The sequence below is a fragment of the Pituophis catenifer genome, unplaced genomic scaffold, assembly GCF_029215685.1.
Source record: "Pituophis catenifer annectens isolate HBS135680 unplaced genomic scaffold, rPitCat1.0.hap2 SCAF_8, whole genome shotgun sequence".
NCBI classification, from domain to species: Eukaryota; Metazoa; Chordata; class Lepidosauria; order Squamata; family Colubridae; genus Pituophis; species Pituophis catenifer.
In genome coordinates, this window is record NW_027256888.1 from 23,587,867 (window position 1) to 23,607,746 (window position 19,880).

The window sequence follows — 19,880 nt, forward strand, 5'->3', positions numbered from 1 at the left end:
CGCCTACTACCACCAATAGCCTCCCACCGGCCAGTACGCTCTCATAGAGAGGGACTCCTCCGGGTGCCGTCAGCCAAACAGTGTCGGCTGGCGACCCCTAGGGGGAGAGCCTTCTCTGTGGGGGCACCTACCGTCTGGAATGAGCTCCCCCCAGAGATACGGAGGATTCCGGATCTGTGCACCTTCCGCCGCGCTGTGAAGACCTTTTTATTCCATCAAGAGGGCTTGGCCTAATCTCCTCCCTTTTACTATGTAAATTTTAATCTGTTTTTAAATTATTGGGGTGTTTTAATTTGTCCAGGCCAAAATGATTTAATTTGATTTTATCTGGTTTTTAAATTTTTTGTATTTATGTATTTTATTGTTTGGCTGTTCACCGCCCTGAGTCCTTCGGGAGTAGGGTGGTATACAAATCAAATAAACTAAAAAAACTAAATAAACTAACTAAAACTTCATTTATTAACTGCGTAAACACTGCAGGAGCTCCTTGCAACCCAAAGGGGAGCACCTTGAATTGGTAGCAGCCGAGGGGGGTGTTAAATGCCGTTTTCCATTCATTCCCTTCCTTAATTCTGACACGGTAGTAAGCCTCCCTTAAGTCCAGCTTTGAAAAAATTTTCCCTTTAGCGAGGTGTGCTAACATATCTTTCATAAGGGGGAGAGGCTACACGTTCTGCACACTGATAGTATTAAGGTTTCTAAAGTCAACACATAAGCGTTTTGAACCATCTTTTTTCTCTCTAAACAACACTGGAGCTGCAATTTTTGGTCAGGCTGGCTCGATGAAACCCCTTGCTAGGTTTTTCTCAATGAATGTTCTCAGCTCTTCCAACTCCCTTGGTGACATGCTGTACATCTTGGGTTTAGGGAGTTTCGCACCGGGTAAGATTTCTATTGCACAGTCAGTGGTGCGGTGGGGGGGGGGGGGAGCTCATCTGAGGCTTTTTCGCTAAAAACCTCAGCTAAATCCTTGTATTCTATGGGTATGCCCTCAGTTGGTGTGGCGTGACCAGGCATGGCTGTTTCTCGATTCTCTGCCCCCTCAAATCCTTTATGTGGATACTCAGCAAAAGTCACCTTCCTCTGAAATCTTATGATGCCTTGTTTCCAATTGATTTGTGGGTTCCATCTTTTTAGCCACGCAAGGCCCAGAACCAATGGCCATTCCATGCCAGGTGCCACTATAAAGGTAAGCCTTTCCTTGTGGCTTCCGATGCCTATATGTAGAGGCACGGTGGCCAGAGAAGCTGGCTCCCCTCCTGCTATTGACCCATCTAGTTGGCAGAACGCGATGGAGGTTTTCAGCTTTCTTACATTAATCCCTAACTTCCCTACTAAGGTTGGGCTGATCAAACAACGGGTGCACCCTGAATCCACTAGGGTGGGGATACTTATCTCCCTGTCCTGGTTTGGGATAAATAGTCTTAAGGAGAGGGTAAGCAGTTTAATTGGTTTGCTTACCAGTGGCTCATCATCTGGATTGCTTCCGAACGAGTGTGATTCCTCCTGTTCAGATGCCAGGGTTTCTTCCCCAAAGAGGGGAGGGGATGGGACTTCTACGGTCTCCCTGCTCCTCAGAACAGTCTCCTTCCCACGCCGACCCGGTTTTTCAGGACCCTCCCCCGGTGGGTGGTTCCGGGCGGATGTTTGCGAACGACACTCTGCAGCTCGGTGCCCTTCTTTTCCACACTTGAAACAGGCTCAAGATCTCGGGGAGAATGCAGTTTGTGGTTTGTGGGGCTCCTGCTTCCATTGGGATGAGGATTTCTTCCATGCTCGCCCCGCTCGATACTGGTTTCTGGCCATATCGATCTCAGCTTCTTCAGCGGTGACATACCATTCATGTAGGTCATTGGGTGCCCCTCGGGCCATGCAGGCATTGTATAGATGTCCGTCCGTCAGTTCGTCCTTGAAACAGGTCACCAAAATATCTTCCGGCCAGTGCACACGACACGCGAGGTCCCGGAATTCTTCAGTATACTCTGCTACTGGCCGTCGCCCCTGCCTCACCACCTTAATGCGGTCACGTGCTTTGCGATCTGCCAGTGGGTCCTCGAACCGACGTCGCAGGGCCATCATGAAATGGTCGAAATTCCGCAGTTCTGGTGCGTTGGCATTATGTAGGGTCACCATCCATCTGGCTGCGGCACCCTCTAGGGCTAGGGTCACAACTCGCAGTCGGGAACCTTGGGTTTGGAAATCACGCCCATACTTTTGCATGTAGGTGAGCACACGTGCCACAAAGAATCCTAATTGTTGTGGATTCCCATCAGACTTCACCCCAAGGCGGGGGAGTTTCTCTTTCCAGTTGAGGGTTGGTTGGGAATGGGCGCCGGTGTGCGTGCTGCCTGGGGGGGGGGGTTGCTGGGTCTTCTCCCGCTGCTGCTGCACCATCTGCTCGATAGGTGGGCTCCAGGAGGGGGGGGTGCCTCCCCGGCAACATCCATGACTGCTGCCCTTTCAGTGCTCTTTGGTTGTTGTCCTGGCGCCCTTCTTAAGATTTTCCAAAGTCTCCATCACCAATTGGGTTATATGCCTCTTCAGATAGTCGTCCCTCAGGGGTGCTTCGGTCAGTTCCCCCTGGTCAGTAAGGGCTTCTAGTTCCAGTTTCCACCCCGGTTTTCAGTCGCCACGGTTGAGGGTGACTCCTCTGGTTCTCTCATCCCAGCCATCTTTCTTCCCGATGCCAATCGACCAGTGGGGCTTTTCAGGATTCTCCAGGGTTACCTCATCCTCTCCGATGGGTTGCCCGAGACAGGCATCCGACTGGGTGGCGGTTGCTGTCTCTCTCCAGCAATTGGTTTCTCCCAGCTCTCTGCTTTGTTCAGACATGGTTTGCAAGGTCCCCTCAGTAGAGCAAAGATTGCTTTTCTGGGTTGACCGTTTTGCAGATTGTGCTTTCTGTAAGGATCGCCTCTCCTTCCAACTTAAGAAAGTACGAACTCTTGAAACATAGTTGTTCAAAAGGGTTCTTTTATTAAGCAGAAGTGAAAACCATCCAGCTAAAGCACAATCTGAATGCCCTTAGGCAAAGCAGTAAGATTAAAGTGGTAGAGACCCCTCCCTTTAAGTCAGAATGCAGATTTCAGCCAATACACAAGTGTGAAGATGTTTTCTTTACTATTTCTTTTGAGAACCCGAACAAACATGCATTCCCACCACTACCCTTTAAAGTGAGACAACCCACATGGCTATCATAAAAATTCCTGCAGCTAAAGGGAATCTCAGGCTTCCTTAGCGCCAGGATATAGGTTGTAAAATATCTGATGACACAGGCCATGCTAGTAAATCGAATCCAAGTCCCCCCTTCCTCCACTTGAATGGCAGTATCACTTTTAAGGATCTGACACTACTGTTCTTGTCCTTGTCTCCTCTCCAAGATTAGCTGATAGCATACAGAAGGGAAGAGTGGAAGGAGAAATCTGGCTTAGAGTAGAAGCACACCTAAATCCACCAATGAAAGAATCATGCACGCTTATATTCGAGGACTAACAATGACATATATGACAAGGAGAAATAAAAAAAAAAAAAACAGCAAAATATACTACAGGTTGAGCTCAAAAAACTGGAGCTAGACCTACAGAAAGAACCCCAAAAAAATAAAATTAAAGAAAAAAGAGATTTAATAAAACACAGATTAAATTTAATGGTACAAGAAGAAATGGCACAAAAAGTTAAAATGGCAAAACAATTTTTTTTTGAATGTGCAAATAAGCCAGGGAGATGGTTAGCATATAAGCTAAAAAAGGAAAAAGAGAAGAAAATAATACACCAATTGCAGGATGGGAAGGGAACCCTTCATCATCAAAATGAAGATAAAAAGAATATAACTCAGGAATTCTTTAGGAACCTATATAGCCAAGTAAATATACCAGAAGATATTACTAAACAATATCTAGAAAAGGCTGGGTTAACTAAAATATCTGATACAATGAGAATGATGCTAAATAAAAAGAATAACAACAATGGAAATAACGGAGGCAGTTAAGAAACAAAAAAATAATAAAACTCCTGGTCCAGATGAACTCCCCGGAGAACTATATAAAATTATATAAGAACCGCTTGAATCCTTACTATTGGAGGTATATAACGATGCACTATTAGAGGCCAAGCTACCCTGTTTCCCCAAAAATAAGACATCTCCTGATAATAAGCCCAATCAGGCTTTTGAGCGCATGGCAATAAGGCCAAGCGCTTATTTCAGGGTTCAAAAAAATATAAGATAGGGTCTTATTTTCGGAGAAACACAGTACCTATGTCCTGGTCAAAAGCATACATCACACTAATACCTAAAGAAGACACAAATCACCAACAGATAAAAAATTATAGGCCAATATCATTAATAAATGTCGATTACAAAATTTTTGCGTCCATAATGTCAGAAAGACTAAAAAGAATTACCTCCAGATCAGAATGGCTTTTTACCGAAAAAACAGTTGAAAAACAATATGAGAATTATTATGAATGTTCTGGAGTACTAGGAAGCGCATCCTGGAAAACAATTAGCAGTGATCTTCATAGATGCACAAAAAGCATTCGATAAAGGCAGTTCATGATATTACAATTAAAAAATATGAAATTTGGGGAGAAATTCATAAAGATGGTCCAAACAATATACTCTAACCAAACAGCAGAGGTGATAATAAACGAAAAAACAACAGAAAAATTCAATATAAACAAGGGTGTCCTCTATCACCCCTGCTATTCATATTAACGCTAGAAGTGCTACTTGGACAGATCAGACAAGATCAATAAAGCGCCTAAAAATAAAAAAGGAACATTATAAAGTACAAGCATTTGCGGATGACTTGGTATTTATTTTGGAAGAACCACTGGAAACAGGACCCAAATTAGTTGAGAAAATAGAAGAATTTGGTATAGTGGAAGGACTTAAAATAAACAAGGATAAGACCAAAATAATAACAAAAAATCTTACAAATAAGCAAAATAATGAATTGAAGGGAAAATGGGCGTGCAGATGACAAAAAAAGTTAAATATTTGAGAATCTGGTTAACAACAAGATGCGCATCGATTAAAGAAGACAACTATAACAAAGCAGTACAGCGAATAAAGATAGATTTGGACAGATGGAAAAAATTACAACTCTCACTAACTGGAAGAATAGCCATAACCAAAACAAACATTTTACTGAAAATTTTATTTCTATTCCAAGTAATCCCGATAAAACTAGTAAAGAAATTCTTCGAAGACCTAAATAAATTAATTACAAAATTTATCTGGCTAGGGAAAAAACCACGAATTAAATTAAAAATGTTACAAGATAGTAACCAGCGGTGGGGGCCGCTAGTGCGGCTGGATCCGCCGTGGGGGGTCGTTTTTGAGCCATTTGGCTCGTGGTTGCCGATCCCCCCCCCGATGGTTGGTGCTGCTGGAGGTCTGCTATCTGCCTTCCTGCCTATTTGCCTACCTGCAGGCTATGGCAGGGTCGGGGGGATTGGGGCGCCAGGGGACTATGTTTGACACTGGGACCTCTGCCGCCCTTTCTCCCAGGCTTTTGTTGCTATGGCTGCATGGATTAGGAGTTTTCATTGATGGCCCTGGACTCCCCCTGCAGCCCGAAATGGCCATCGCCCCGAGATGTCAACGTCCGCCACCGTGAGAGGGCGGCTGTGGGGCTTTTTCAGCTGGCCCGGCACACGCTGCAGTGAGAGAGCACCGAGGACGCCGGCTCTGGGGTCCACCCAGCGTGTTACATCGACCTTGTCTAGGTGAGAGGGAGGCAAGGGTTGTGAACATTATACGCCTTGAATGTTGTGAGAGAGCACCAGGAGTGGCTGTTCCAGATAGCTGGGGTGCTTTTTGGTCTTACACCTATTGTGACATTGACTGTTCCCCATTCGCCATTGCCATATCCGTTCCATGGCTGATGAAGGTGTCTCGAACTTATGCAAGCGCTGAACTTCATGCCCTCAGGAATGCCCCCCGTTCCTGGGTGTGGCTGACCGGCCTCGCTAAGAACTGCCTTAAGGACGGGTCCTGGGATCCCGAGAGGTGGCACAAGAACCTTAAGGGTTTTACTAAAGGGGCTTTATATAACTTTTTATGTAAATTTTTAAGGGGATTGGAGAGGGGGGAGGGTTGCGATTTTCAGCAGGAAGTTGGAGGGGCTCCTCTGGGTCAATGTCAGTCCAGGCCAGGGGAGGAGAGCGGTGGGTCTGGAGCGGGGACAGGGGCCGATGGCGCCCCGAGGGAGAGGGTGGGGACTTCGATTCTAGTTGCGATTGGGAATGAGGCAGGTGGATGAACAGAGGGCCATATCAGTACTTGGGAGCGCGCCCCCACTATCTTCAAGCGGTGGTGCGCTCTGACCCTTCTGGTTCTGTCCGACCACCCGGGGGTTTGAGAGAGAGGGTCCCTGGGCTTAGGCTGGTTTATTTTAATGCCAGGTCTGTGGTTAACAAAGCTCCCCTCATCCATGAGTTGATTGAGGAGAACACAGGCTTGCATTATGGAAATCTGGTTGGGCTCAGAGGGAGGGGTCCCTCTGACTGAACTCTGCCCACGAGGTTTTCGGGCGCTACACCAGCCGAGGGCCCAAGGTAGGGGTGGGGGGGGTGGCGGTTGTTATTAGGGAGTCCCTTGGTCTGCGGGAGGTCACTTTTCCTCAGATAGATGGATTGTCAGGTTTCGGTGCTATCTTGAATAAACTTCATTCTCAAGCGCAAGCTGTCTAATGAAACATTTTATTTTTAAGCATAGCAGAATCCGACATTTCTGACTCAAATTGCAGCCAAACTGGCCCCTCCTTCCAACCCCCTCCTCTTCCGCTCTCCAGCCCCAACGTCCCATTGGCCATCATACAGATCCATCTCTACATCCCGGCACGTTCTTTTCACAGGAATGCAGCCCCCACCCTCGTCTCCCAGGAAACCCTATCTGTATATACAAAACTAGGTAAAAGTTCATCTCAGCAATAAATCAAGCTTCCGCTCTTTCTGCTTCAACTTGTTATGTCAGCGCTGGAAGAAAGCCTAATTTGGAACGCTGACATCCGGCCCCTCTCCCTTCACTTCTGCGACATCACCTATCCCATAGGGAAAACACAACAAGATTAGTCTCATCAGCCCCTCCCTGGCTGTGCACCCCCCCTCCCGGCTTTCCCGGGTGGTCTGCATGGAATTTTGCTATAAGGCGATCAGCTTGGATGTTTGCGCTCTTCACCCAGGAAGCCTCTGACAATGGGTAACCCTTCCATTTAATTAAGTACTGAAGGCGCCCCCTGTGCCATCTTGAATCAAGAATCCGCTGCACTTCGTAGTGCGTTTGGCCCCCAACAACCAGGGGCCCAGGGGGTTCACGTGGCGTTGGCCTTAAAGTAGACCCCACTACAGGTTTTAGAAGGCTACTGTGAAAAACGGGGTGAATTTTCCCCAAAAGCCGTGGCAACTGCAATTGCACTGTAACGGGGTTGATTATTTTTATTATAGGAAATGGTCCTATAAATTTTGGGCCCAATTTCCTGCTCGGGAGTCTAAGTCTCAAGTACTTGGTGGAGAGGTAAACTTTCTCTCCTAGCTGAAATGGTCTTTGGGGAGTTCGGTGCTTGTCTGCTTGTTCCTTATAAGATTGAGCCGCCTTTGCCAGCGCCCTCTTAACATTTTCCCACGTTTGTCTCAACATTGCCATCCAGTCGGTCAAACTGACTGAGGAAGGGGGCTCCCTCGGGTATTCTGGCATGGGAACAAAATCCATGCCACTCACTATTTTGAACGGGGTTAGCCCCGTGCTGCTGTGGACAGCATTATTATATGCAACCTCCGCAAAAGATAGGAGGTCTGCCCAATTGGACTGCTGGTAGTCGACGTAGCATCTTAAATACTGTTCTATCATAGCGTTCAGTCTTTCTGCCCCCCCATTGGTGCTCGGGTGAAATGCTGAGCTGAGCCCTTGGGATGAACCTATGGACCGTAGAAACTCCCTCCAGAACTTTGCTGTGAACTGGACCCCTCTGTCGGAAATGATTCTCCTGGGGACTCCATGTAGGCGGTAAATGTGTTTCAGGAACAGTTTGGATAACTGACGGGCTGAAGGCAGTCCACTACAAGGAATGAAGTGTGCCTGTTTGGAGAATAAGTCTATTACAGTCCAGATCACTGTATTTCCACTGCTCCTCGGTAGGTCTACTATAAAGTCCATTGCAATCTCCTCCCATGGTCTTGTTGGCTCAGCTACTGGTTGCAACAATCCAGGCGGGCACCCTGGCCTTGTCTTCATCGTGGCACAAATGGTGCAGCTTTTTACATAACTGTCTACGTCCTTTCTCATGTGTGGCCACCAGAACTGCCTTCGTACTAGGTGCAGAGTCTTTAGGAACCCGAAGTGTCCTGCTGGTTTAACATCGTGGCTCCTCTTGAGAATCAGGATGCGTAAACTCTGTGGGACATAGAGCTTTGTCCCCCTCCATGCTAGTTCATCTCTTTTTGTCAAGAGATGTTGATTGTCCCGATACCAGGGGTCTGTCAGCATTTCATTTTTTAATTTCGCAGTTAAGTCACTTGCAAGTTGGCCTTGCTGGTCACGTCGTTGCCGTCTGGTTACCACTTGGGCCGCAGCTTGGGTGGAGGGGATGATGGCATTCACTACCTGCTCCCGCTCACTGTTGTATTGGGGCATCCGGGAGAGGGCATCAGCCAGGAAATTTCTCCCACCTGGGATGTGCTTAAGCTCGAAATTGAAACGATTAAAGTATTGTGCCCACCGCACTTGCCTGGGCGACAGTTTTCGTGGGGTTTTTAGGGCCTCTAGGTTTTTATGATCAGTCCAGACTTCAAATGGTTTCTGGCCTCCCTCTAGAAGGTGCCGCCAGGTCAACAAGGCCCACCTTACTGCAAACGCTTCCTTCTCCCACGCCGCCCATCGCCTCTCCGTATCGGTGAGTTTGCGGGAGGTGTAGGCGCAGGGTTGTAGATCACCTTGGTTGTTCTTTTGGAGTAACACGGCTCCTACTGCCACATCACTTGCATCTGCTTGGATGACAAAAGGCTGTTCTGGATCCGGGTGTCTTAAGACAGGTTCTTTCGCGAACAGTCCTTTTAGCGTCTCAAATGCCTGTTGGCAGGTCAGGTCCCACTGTAGGGGTTGTCCCGGGCGAGGTTTCATCGCTGGGCTTCCTGTCTTTAGGAGATCTGTCAAAGGTTTGGCAATCTTCGCGAACGAGGGGATGAATTGTCTGTAGAAATTCGCAAAGCCTAGAAAACTTTGCAGTTGTCTGCGGGTGCGAGGGGGCTGCCATTGTAGAACTGATTGGACCTTGGCTGGGTCCATCTCTATCCCCTCATTTGATACTCGGTAGCCCAGGTAGTCTAGCCGTGATTGGTGGAAATCGCATTTTGGCAGTTTGACATATAGGTTTGCCCGTAGCAGTTTTTTCAGCACTTGGCGGACGAGGGGTATATGTTCGTCTATGGTCTCCGTGTAGATAAGAATATCGTCCAGGTAGACGAGGACCCCTTTGTAAAGGTGTTCATGTAAGACTTCGTTTATTAACTGCATGAATACTGCTGGGGCTCCTTGCAATCCAAAAGGCATTACTTTAAACTGGAAACTACCCAGGGGGCAGTTGAATGCTGTTTTCCATTCATCTCCTGCCTTTATGCGTACTCGGTAATAAGCTTCTCGAAGGTCTAGTTTGGTGAAAACCTTCCCTTTAGCTAGGTGGGCTAACATGTCTTTCATGAGGGGGAGGGGGTACAAGTTGTGTATGCAAACCGCGTTGATACTTCGAAAGTCGACTACCAGTCTCATGGAGCCGTCCTTTTTCTCTTTAAACATGACCGGCGCCGCTACCCTTGGTTTCACTGGCTCAATAAATCCCCTTTGTAAGTTTTTGTCTATGTAGTCCCGCATTTCCTGCATTTCTCGGGGCGTCATGGCATACATTTTAGGTTTGGGTAATTTCGCTCCTGGGATAATCTCGATGGCACAATCGGTCTCGCGGTGGGGGGGCAGAATGTCACACTCGGCTTCGCTGAATACCCCCGCAAGGTCTTGGTACTCCCTTGGGATCTGGTTTGCGTTACAAGCGGTGGTGGGTGCGGCTGCCAATTGCTTTGCTGCACCTTCTGGGAGGGACCCTTGTGTTGGTGGTGTTTTATTCTGTAGTGGAGGGCTGCTTTGGGGTTTCAGCGTGGGAGGGAATTCTTCTGGTCGGGGCGGCAGGGGTTGGGGCCCCTTTGCTATTCTCAGCCTGCGGGTTCCCTCTTGCCACCAAATGATTGGGCCCCATTTGTCGAGCCATGAGAGTCCCAATATGACTGGTTCTGTCATCTTGGGGGCTATTATGAAGCGGATCGTCTCCCAGTGATCTGCGAGTTCTAGTCTCACGGGTTCAGTCAAGTGTGTGGCGTACGTTCCTCCCACTAGGGACCCATCAACTTGCTCGAAGCGAATTGGTTGTTTGAGCTGTTTAGCTCGGATTCCCAATTTTAGAACTGTGGGTAGGTTGATTAGGCACCGTGTGCTACCCGAGTCTATTAGGGCTTGGAAAGTCTCTTGGGCCCCTGTTTTGGGGGCTGTTAGGCGTATGGGGAAAAGAAAAGGATGGACGGGTCCACTCACCATCGGGTCATCCTCGCCTTCGTCTTCCGTGTCATAGGGTTCGGGGGACTGATCTCCCTCCACTGGGATTCCTCTGGTTTCGGTCAGATGAGCGAAAAACTCAGGGATTTGGGGAGCTTCCCGTGGTACGTGGGTGACGTGCTTGGGCCCTCGTTCCGGTCGTGCTTTGGGCGGTGGAGCTGGTCCCGGTCTAGGCGTCCCACATCTTGCTGCTATGTGGCCGCTTCCTCCACATCTGTAGCATTTCAGTGGGTTCCGTGGGGCAGTTGGTCTGTAGGAGGGCTGTGATGTTGGGGTTTCTCGTCTGTTGAGTGGCCCCTGGTCTGGTCGGCCTCTCTCCTTTTCCTCTGGTGGTTTTGACGTGTCACTCGCCCGCAGCCCTCTGTCGACTTTTATCGCTACCCGGAACCATTCAGCGAGTCGGTTTGGGATGTCACGATAGGCAGTCACTTGGGAAATTCTTTTATCTAGGCTTGTTCTAAAAAAATACACCAGCAATCGCTCTGGTAGGGGAGGCAGTGTCCCAATGACTCTCCTGAATTCACGGATATGCTCTCTGATAGGCTTCCCCCTCTGCATTAGGTTTCTGAGCTCGTCTTCCACATAGGGGTCCTCCTCCTCCTCCTCATAACGGGCTCTCAATAGTTGCAAGAACCCATCCGCATTTTGTAGCTGGGGGGCCCTGTATTTGTAGAGTGATGCTGACCACCTCTTTGCTTCTCCCTCCAGCCCTTCCGAGATAGCATTCACTAGGGCTCTGGGGAAAGGGTAGAGGTGTCCGAACCGCTCTATGTATATCTCAGCTGAATCGAGGAATTGGGCGAGGTTGTCTGGGTCACCATCGAATTTCCCTCTGAACTGGGGTGGTTCCTCCCTCTCTGCCCTCTCCTCTCTGTGCTGAGCTCTGGAGGGCCAGCCTTGGTGTTGGTAGTCCTCTGCCTCGTCTCTCATCCTGGGGTGGGGAGGTGCTGCCTTGTCTGGGCTTCGCTGCCATTCCCATCCCCAGCTCGCCCTTCCCAATTCACTTAGGGGTTTTTCTTTATCTTTTACCTTTGTATTTTCCAAGTTGGCTGGAATCACGGCCGCTTCTGCTCCTCCCGTTTCTTGAAGCAGGCTTTCCTCCGAGAGCTTGGCTTCAGCCATAGTCCGTCCGACCAGATGTCTGGGAGGGAACGGGATGATTTAAACTCAGCCAGCCTGGATTTGGAGGAGAGTTTGGCTGTCTGTCAGGTTTCGGTGCTATCTTGAATAAACTTCATTCTCAAGCGCAAGCTGTCTAATGAAACATTTTATTTTTAAGCATAGCAGAATCCGACATTTCTGACTCAAATTGCAGCCAAACTGGCCCCTCCTTCCAACCCCCTCCTCTTCCGCTCTCCAGCCCCAACATCCCATTGGCCATCATACAGATCCATCTCTACATCCCGGCACGTTCTTTTCACAGGAATGCAGCCCCCACCCTCGTCTCCCAGGAAACCCTATCTGTATATACAAAACTAGGTAAAAGTTCATCTCAGCAATAAATCAAGCTTCCGCTCTTTCTGCTTCAACTTGTTATGTCAGCGCTGGAAGAAAGCCTAATTTGGAACGCTGACATGGATATGAGTCCCTCCTTATGAGGGCAAGGGCAGTTGGGTCTGTTGATTACGTATCTATCTCTTAGCTGCGTATTAACAGCCCTTCCCGGGCTGCTTGATGCTCTCTCGGGGTTGGTGGTTGAGTTCCCTAAACTTATTGTTCTGGGGGACTTTAATCTGGGTGGAGCGTCGGGGGGTGGCCCAGGAGTTCATGGCTTCCATGGCAGCCATGGACCTGACCCAAATAATTCAGGGCCCGACTCATGAGGGGGGCACACCCCCGATCTTGTTTTTATCTCGGAACAGTGGTGTGATGATCTCGGTGGGGGAGTACCAGTTATTCATCCCCTGTCATGGACCGATCATTATCTCCTGCGGCAGGGCTTCCAGAATGCCAACCCCCGCCCCCCGCTGGGATGCGGGACTGACCATCTGGTTCCGCCCCAGGCGTCTGATGGACCCGGAGAGGTTCCAGACAGAGCTTGGGATAATACCTCTCTCTCTCTCCCACGCCCCGGTCGAGGCTCTGGTGCATGCCTGGGAAAAGGCGGCCTGCGGGGCACTCAACCGTGTCGTGCCTTTGTGGCCTCTGACTCAACGCAGATCCCGGCTGGCTCCTTGTTTCCCGAAGGAGCTCCAGGAGATGAAGCGCCATAGGAGAGGCCTAGAGAGCGGTTGGAGAGCCAATCGTTCCGAATCTGACCATTCCCAGTTGAGATCGTTCACACGATCTTATCTGGTGGCGATGGAGGCGGCAAAGCGGGCATACTTCTCCACCCTCATCGCATCCGCAGATAATCGGCCGGCCGCCCTGTTCAGGGTGTCCCGCTCCCTCCTGAATCGGAGGGCGGGGGAGGATCCTTTGCGGGGACGTGCCGAGGAGTTTAGTCAGCATCTGCTGAATAAGATCGCTCAGATTCGGGACAGTCTGGACTCTGACTGGGCAGGGTCTGACGGTGAGGAGGCAGCTGGTCTTGGGATCTGGGAGGGGTTTGATCCTGTCACCCCTGAGGAAGTAGACAGGATTATGGGAAGGCTGAGTGCCACCACGTGTGTACTGGACCCATGTCCCTCCTGGCTTGCTTATGCAGCCCAAGAGGTGACACGGGATTGGATCCAGGCAGTAATAATGGCATCCTTGGATGAGGGGCTCTTCCCTGCCCCCTTGAAGGAGGCGGTGGTGAGACCCCTCCTCAAAAAACCTGTCTTGGATCCAACCATACTGGATAACTTTGGTCCGGTCTCCAACCTTCGCTTTGTTGCGAAGGTTGTTGAGAGCGTGGTGGCACGGCAGCTCCCGTTGGCCCTGGAGGATACAGACTACCTGGATCCGTGCCAATCGGGTTTGAAGCCAGAGTACAGCACAGAGATGGCATTGGTCACGCGGGTGGATGATCTTTGGAGGGCTCGGGACAGGGGACACTCCTCTGTTCTGGTCCTCTTGGATCTTTCGGCGGCTTTTGATACCATTGACCATATCTTGGTGCAACAGCTCGAGGGGTTGGGAGTGGGAGGCACTGTTCTACGGTGGTTCTCCTATCTCTCGGGCCGTACGCAAGCGGTGTTGGCAGGGGGGCAGAGGTCGGCTATGAGGCCCTTCACTTGTGGGGTGCCCCAGGGGTCGGTCCTCTCATCTCTCCTGTTCAACATCTATATGAAGCCGCTTGGGAAGATCATCTGTGGTTTTGGGGTGCGGTATCATCAGTATGCTGATGATACCCAGCTTTTTATATCCACCCCAAACCAGCCCAGTGATGCCCTCAACATGATGTTCCACTGCCTGGAACCGGTATGGACCTGGATGGGGAGGAAGAGGGTCCGACTCAACCCCGCCAAGACCGAGTGGCTGTGGGTACCGGCATCTTGGTCCAATCGAGATATTCCATCGTTGACCATCGGGGGTGAGGTGTTACCCCCTGTGGATAGGGCTCGCAACTTGGTGTCTTCCGGAACATCATGTCTCTGGAAGATCATGTAACAACCGTGACCAGGGGGGCATTTGCCCAGGCCAGCCTTGTGCGCCAGTTGCGCCCTTACTTGGACCAAGATGCCCTACGTACCATTACTCATGCGCTGGTCACCTCCCGTCTTGACTACTGCAACGCTCTCTACCTAGGGCTGCCCTTGAAAACCACTCAAAGGCTTCAGCTGGTGCAGAATGCGGCAGCGCAGGTTGTGATGGGAGCTTCCCAACACTCCCATGTTACACCCCTCCTGAGCGACTTGCATTGGTTACCGGTTGCCCTTCGGGTGAGGTTCAAGGTGCTGGTTATTACCTACAAAGCCATTCATGGCCTAGGCCTGGGATATTTGTCAGACCCCCTGCAGCCAGTGACAATTCCCAATCGCCCGGTGCGTTCCCACAGACAGGGCCTCCTCAGGGTGCCGTTGGCCAGACAGTGTCGGCTGGCGACCTCCAGGGGGGGTCGCACCCACCCTCTAGAACCAACTTCCTTTGGAGCTCCGGATGGCCCCTGACCTTCGCTCATTCCACCGCGATTTGAAGACCTGGTTGTTCCGTAGCCTGGACTGATGGGGGGGTTTCTTAATGAATTTTAAATTGCTTTAAATGGGAATTTTAATTTTATATTGTCTTTTAATGAGGAACTGTGCATCTTTACCATTGTGAGCTGCCCTGAGTCCTTGGAGATAGGGCGGCATATAGATATATGCCTATATGTAGATACACACACACACACATATAAATATATAAACATATATAAATATAAATAAATAAATAAATAAATAAATAAATAAATAAATAAATAAGGAAGGAAGGATTTGGACTACCAGACTGGGAGCTGTATTATCAAGCCGCAGCCCTCATATGGATAAAAGAGTGGATAAATCTAAAAAAACAAAAGGATTTTGGCAATAGAAGGACACGATTTACAACTGGGATGGCATGCATTTATATGGGATGGAAAAAGTAAAACACATAATTATTTCCAAAATCACCATATTAGAAATGCTCCATTACTAATATGGGAAAAAAATAAACGGAATCATTACAGCAAAATAGCTGTCTGGTTATCAACAATGGAAGCATTAATATATCCGAATGTGTTGGATCTAGATAAAATTTCAAGATACAAAGAGATATTAGATAAACAAGGAAAGTGGTCTAAGCATCCTGTTATTAACACAGCTGCCTGCAATTACTGCTGGTTCGAATCTCTCCAAGGCTCAAGGTTGACTCAGCCTTCCATCCTTTCTAAGGTAGGTGAAATGAGGACCCAGTTTGTGGGAGCAATAAGCTGACTTTGTATAAAATATACAAAAGTATGAAGGCTATTGCTTAACGCATTGTAAGCCGCCCTGAGTCTCTGGAGAAGGGCGGCATATAAATCAAATTAAAAAAAAAAAAAGCTAAAAACGAAACAAGAATTAAAAAACCAGGGAATTGATATGGACTGGTGGCCCTATATGCAAATTCAGGTGAGATATAAGAAAGATGCAGAAAACTATGGGTTTTATAAGGAACCACAAGAATTGGACAGAATACTACAGGGGACAGATGAAAAATTGATTAAAAAAATATATATATAATTATTTATTGAGGTTTAAAATGGAAGAGGAAACATTAAAAGAAATGATGGTAACTTGGGCAAAAAAGTTTGGTTATACCATAGAATTAGACAACTGGTAAAAATTGTGGGGGGAAAATTATAAATTGACAATGTCGGCAGCATATAGAGAAAATTTATATAAAATGTTTTATAGATGGCACCTGCCGCCAGCAAGATTAGCCAAAATGTTCCCAAATAGATCACCAGAATGTTGGAAATATAAAGAGACACAGGGAACATATTACCACATGTGATGGACTTGTCCATCGGCACAAAAATATTGGATAAGGATAAAACAGTGGTTACAGGAAATGGTAAAACAGCAAATAGCAAAAAAACTGGTGGTATTTTTATTAGGCATACTAAAACAGGGAAATACAACAAAAAAATCCAATATTTAATCCTACATGTAATAAAGGCAGCCAGAATTGTATATGCACAAAATTGGAAAAATGGAAACATACCTACTGAGGAAATGGTAATAAGGAAAATATTAGATTGTGCCGAGATGGACAGGTTGACAATGGAAATTAAGGACAAAGGAGAAACAGAATATTATTTAATTTGGGATGTATGGTATAATTGATTAGATAGTAGATGCAAAGATTAGAAAATAAATGAGGAAAGACGATTAACGAATTAGAAATGAGAAATAAGTATAAGAATAATGATAGATGAAGAATATTTATTGTATATATTATTATATCATGGTAAGATGTTACAAAAATGTAAGATGTAAAAAATATTTAGAATGATAATTATATACTGTATACATCTATATATATAAAAGAGAAATACCACTCACGCATTATCACAAATTCTCCAGAACCGTAAAGCCTACAAACTTGAAATTTGCCACATATGTTCCTCTTGGCTTCTAGGTGCTCACTAAGAAAGGATTTTTCAAAATTACCATCACAGCATTAATATTTCCTTTATTATTATTAACAAGCTCTGATGCTAAGGAGTTCCAGTCCCCCTCCCCACCTGAAAAGAAATCTGTTCCAGATGCAAAACACAAGCAGAGGAGAGGAGTTTCAGTTTCAGTTTTACTTTCACAGCAGCAAGCAGCTTTACTACAGAACAGTTGAGCTAAGCCATGGCCAGGCTCCTTCCTGTCTCCTTCTTGCTCACACAGCAAATACTGTTTCACTTTCCAAACAGCCCTCTGATGCTAAGGAGTTCTACTCCCCCTCCCCACCTGAAAAGAAATCTGTTCCAAATGCAAAACACAAGCAGGAGAGAAGTTTCAGTTTCACTTTCACTTTCACAGCAGCAACCAGGGGATAGGATAGGGGAGGCTTCCATGGGGCAAGCCTGAGGGAGAGAAGGATAGGATAGGATAGGATAGGATAGGATAGGATAGGATAGGATAGGATAGGATAGGATAGGATAGGATAGGATAGGATAGGTTCTGTGGGGAAAGCCTGAGGGAGAGAAGGGGATAGGATAGGGGAAGCTTCTGTGGGGCAAGGCTGAGGGAGAGAATGGGATAGAATAGGGGAGGCTTCTGTGGGGCAAGGCTGAGGGAGAGAAGGGGAGAGGAGAGGCTGAATGTATCTGCTCATTAATTTTCAAGCTGTAAGTGCCAATTTACCAAGCCCGATCACATATAAAAATAAAAAACTGTAGATATCCACCGCTACAGTAATTGCAAAGCAGAAATTGTAAGGTTAAATGAAGAAAATTGTATAATAAAAATATTTTTTAAAAAAAGAATCACAAATGAAGGCAAATATATGTGTTCTAGGATAAGGTTCAGGATCCAATTTGGGTCAGACACTGGGATCAGAGGTTTAGTCTTCCAAGCTTTCGGATTCGTGCTGGAGCCATCCTCAGAGATCTTCTCTCTACCAGAATGTGTGCTTTGGGCTATTCTATGTGCAACATTTATGTGGTGCCTAGTTGGGTGTGCCTTTCTTTTCAAATTGTTGATTGGGGTGTTGCTGGCCGACTATTAAGTTGTTGGCTATTGTTTCCTTATGTTACCAAGTTGCCGGCTCCTATTCTATGTGTTTCTTCCTTTCTCTTCCTTGCGTGTTGTGCAGACATTTTGTAATAAATGTTTGTGGGTACACATTGTGCCTGAATAGTTTACAGAGATACCTTCTGGTCCCCGTGACAGACCCAGATTGGATCCTGCAATGAAAGAATCATTCAAAAGTTTCACACTGCAGTTTCTTAGCACAAGGATATAATATTGATACAGTAACAGAAAGTTAAAAGAACCCTAGTAGAACAGGTTAGATTGCAGAACTGCAGGATAGCTCTCACCACAGCCTGGAGTTTGATTTTGATTGGCTCAGCCTTCCATCCTTCCAAGATCAGTAAAATGAGGATCCAGTTTGTTGGGGCAATATGCTGTCATTGTAAACCACTCAGAGAGTGCTCAGTATATAAGTCTAAGTGGTATTGCTGTTGTTAAGTATACAACACTGAAAATCATGGAAAACCGTAAGGAAGCAGAGAAAACTCTATCTTAAGTTTTTTTGAATCCTGAAATAAGCGCTTGGCCTTATTTTCAGGGAAGTCTTATTATTTTGGGGGGTGTGGAGCAAGATGGGGCTCCTCTTGCCGTCTTACCTGATTTCCAGCTCTGTATTTGGGGAGACCTTATTTTCGGGGAGAGTCCTATTTTAGCGCATGCGCTCAAAAGCCCGATTGGGCTTATTATCAGGTGATGTCTTATTTTCAGGGAAACAAGGTACTTCTTGATGGGCATAAGTGAGCATGACCCTACATCAGATTACAAAGAAATGCATATTTACACTTTTACACTCTACCTCCAGATGCGATATAGAAGCCACTGGGTGCATACTTGGCCACCACAACTTGATGGGCATGTTCAGTATAGATGTCAGCAATTGCTGGGTTCTGTAAGAAAAAAATAGAATTTCAAAATGTAACTTTTTCAAAGAAGGGAAGTTTCCCGTCCATTGTCAATTATCCATTTTTGCCAGCCGATCTGATAAAAGATTCTTTGCTAATATGAGATAGTATCAATATCTGGCTTGTGATAGCTTCAGACCTTTCTCTACTAATTAGATGATGCCTGTCCAGGGAGGGCATTTGGAAGGAGGGGCAGCCAGAAGGTTCATGCTCCAAGGAAGTATAAGAGATGGGGCAAATGTCTGGCTTTCTCAGGGGCAGCTCCCAACCTAGAAAACAGCTTGTTCCTGAAGAAGGCTGAGCTCCTACTTTTCTACTTGCTTTCTGCAAAGTGGTAAAGACATTTTTATTTTTTAATTGGATAAGGTTTTTGAGTGCTATGTTTTTGAGTGTTATGCTTTTATGTGGGGGGAGGGGAAATGGTTCTTATCCTTTTATTCTTTTAAGCCATTTTGACTCTCTGGAACTGAATAACTAAAAATAATAATGTAGTATTATTATTATTATTATTATTATTATTATTATTATTATTATTATTATTATTATTTATTCTCAGAAAAATAATGACAATGAATCATGCCCGTCATCCATGCAGTGATGTTGATAGACTCTCTTTACTAGGAAAATAGGTGAGCATGAAATGTTGCAAGTACCTCAGTTGGTTGAAGAACAAAAAGGGCATTGGAAGAATAACTGAAGGACAATGAAGAAGATGCCCTTGCTAGTGCTAGTACATCAGGAAGGCCAACTGAATACAGGAGAGACCAAACTGGCTTACAAGAAAGACCAAATGAAGAACAGAAAGGAGGCATGGGAAGACAAAGCATTACATGGTCAGTACATTAAAGAAAATGGCAGGGAATTCAGATAATAACAATGGCTGACAATGGCTAAGAGCAGCAAGGTTGAAGAAAGAGAAAGGAGGGGCTAAGACACGAGACAAACCCGTAAGAACAAATGCATACAAAGACAGAATTGAGAAGATAGCAACAAATAACAAGTGCCGTCTCTACAAAAAAGCTGAAGAAACAGTGGATCATCTAATTAGCTAATTAGATGCTGCAAGAAGATTACACAAACAACAGCATGTCAAAGTAACAATAGTGCATTGTAAGATCTGCAAGAAATACCATTTGCCTGCTATCAAAAAGTGGTAGCACCATAAAATAGAGAAAGTATTAGAAAACGAAGAAGCTCAAGTGCTCAGGGACTTTAGAATTCAAACAGCCAGGCACCTGCCACATAACAGGTCAGACTTAACAATTT

The 19,880-nt window shown here is 46.6% G+C and overlaps 1 protein-coding gene across 3 annotated transcripts in view; it reads right to left on the minus strand.

Moving 5' to 3' along the window:
- WDR1 (WD repeat domain 1) overlaps positions 1-19,880 on the minus strand; it is a 103,102-nt gene that overhangs the window by 52,446 nt on the left and 30,776 nt on the right. For 2 of the 3 annotated variants that reach the window (XM_070948517.1, XM_070948516.1), the window contains exon 3: positions 18,509-18,599. In XM_070948517.1, the coding sequence (XP_070804618.1) occupies positions 18,509-18,599 (91 nt within the window). Of the gene's footprint in view, positions 1-16,530; positions 16,550-18,508; positions 18,600-19,880 lie in introns of those variants that run through there. The other variant, XM_070948518.1, reaches the window with a different exon arrangement.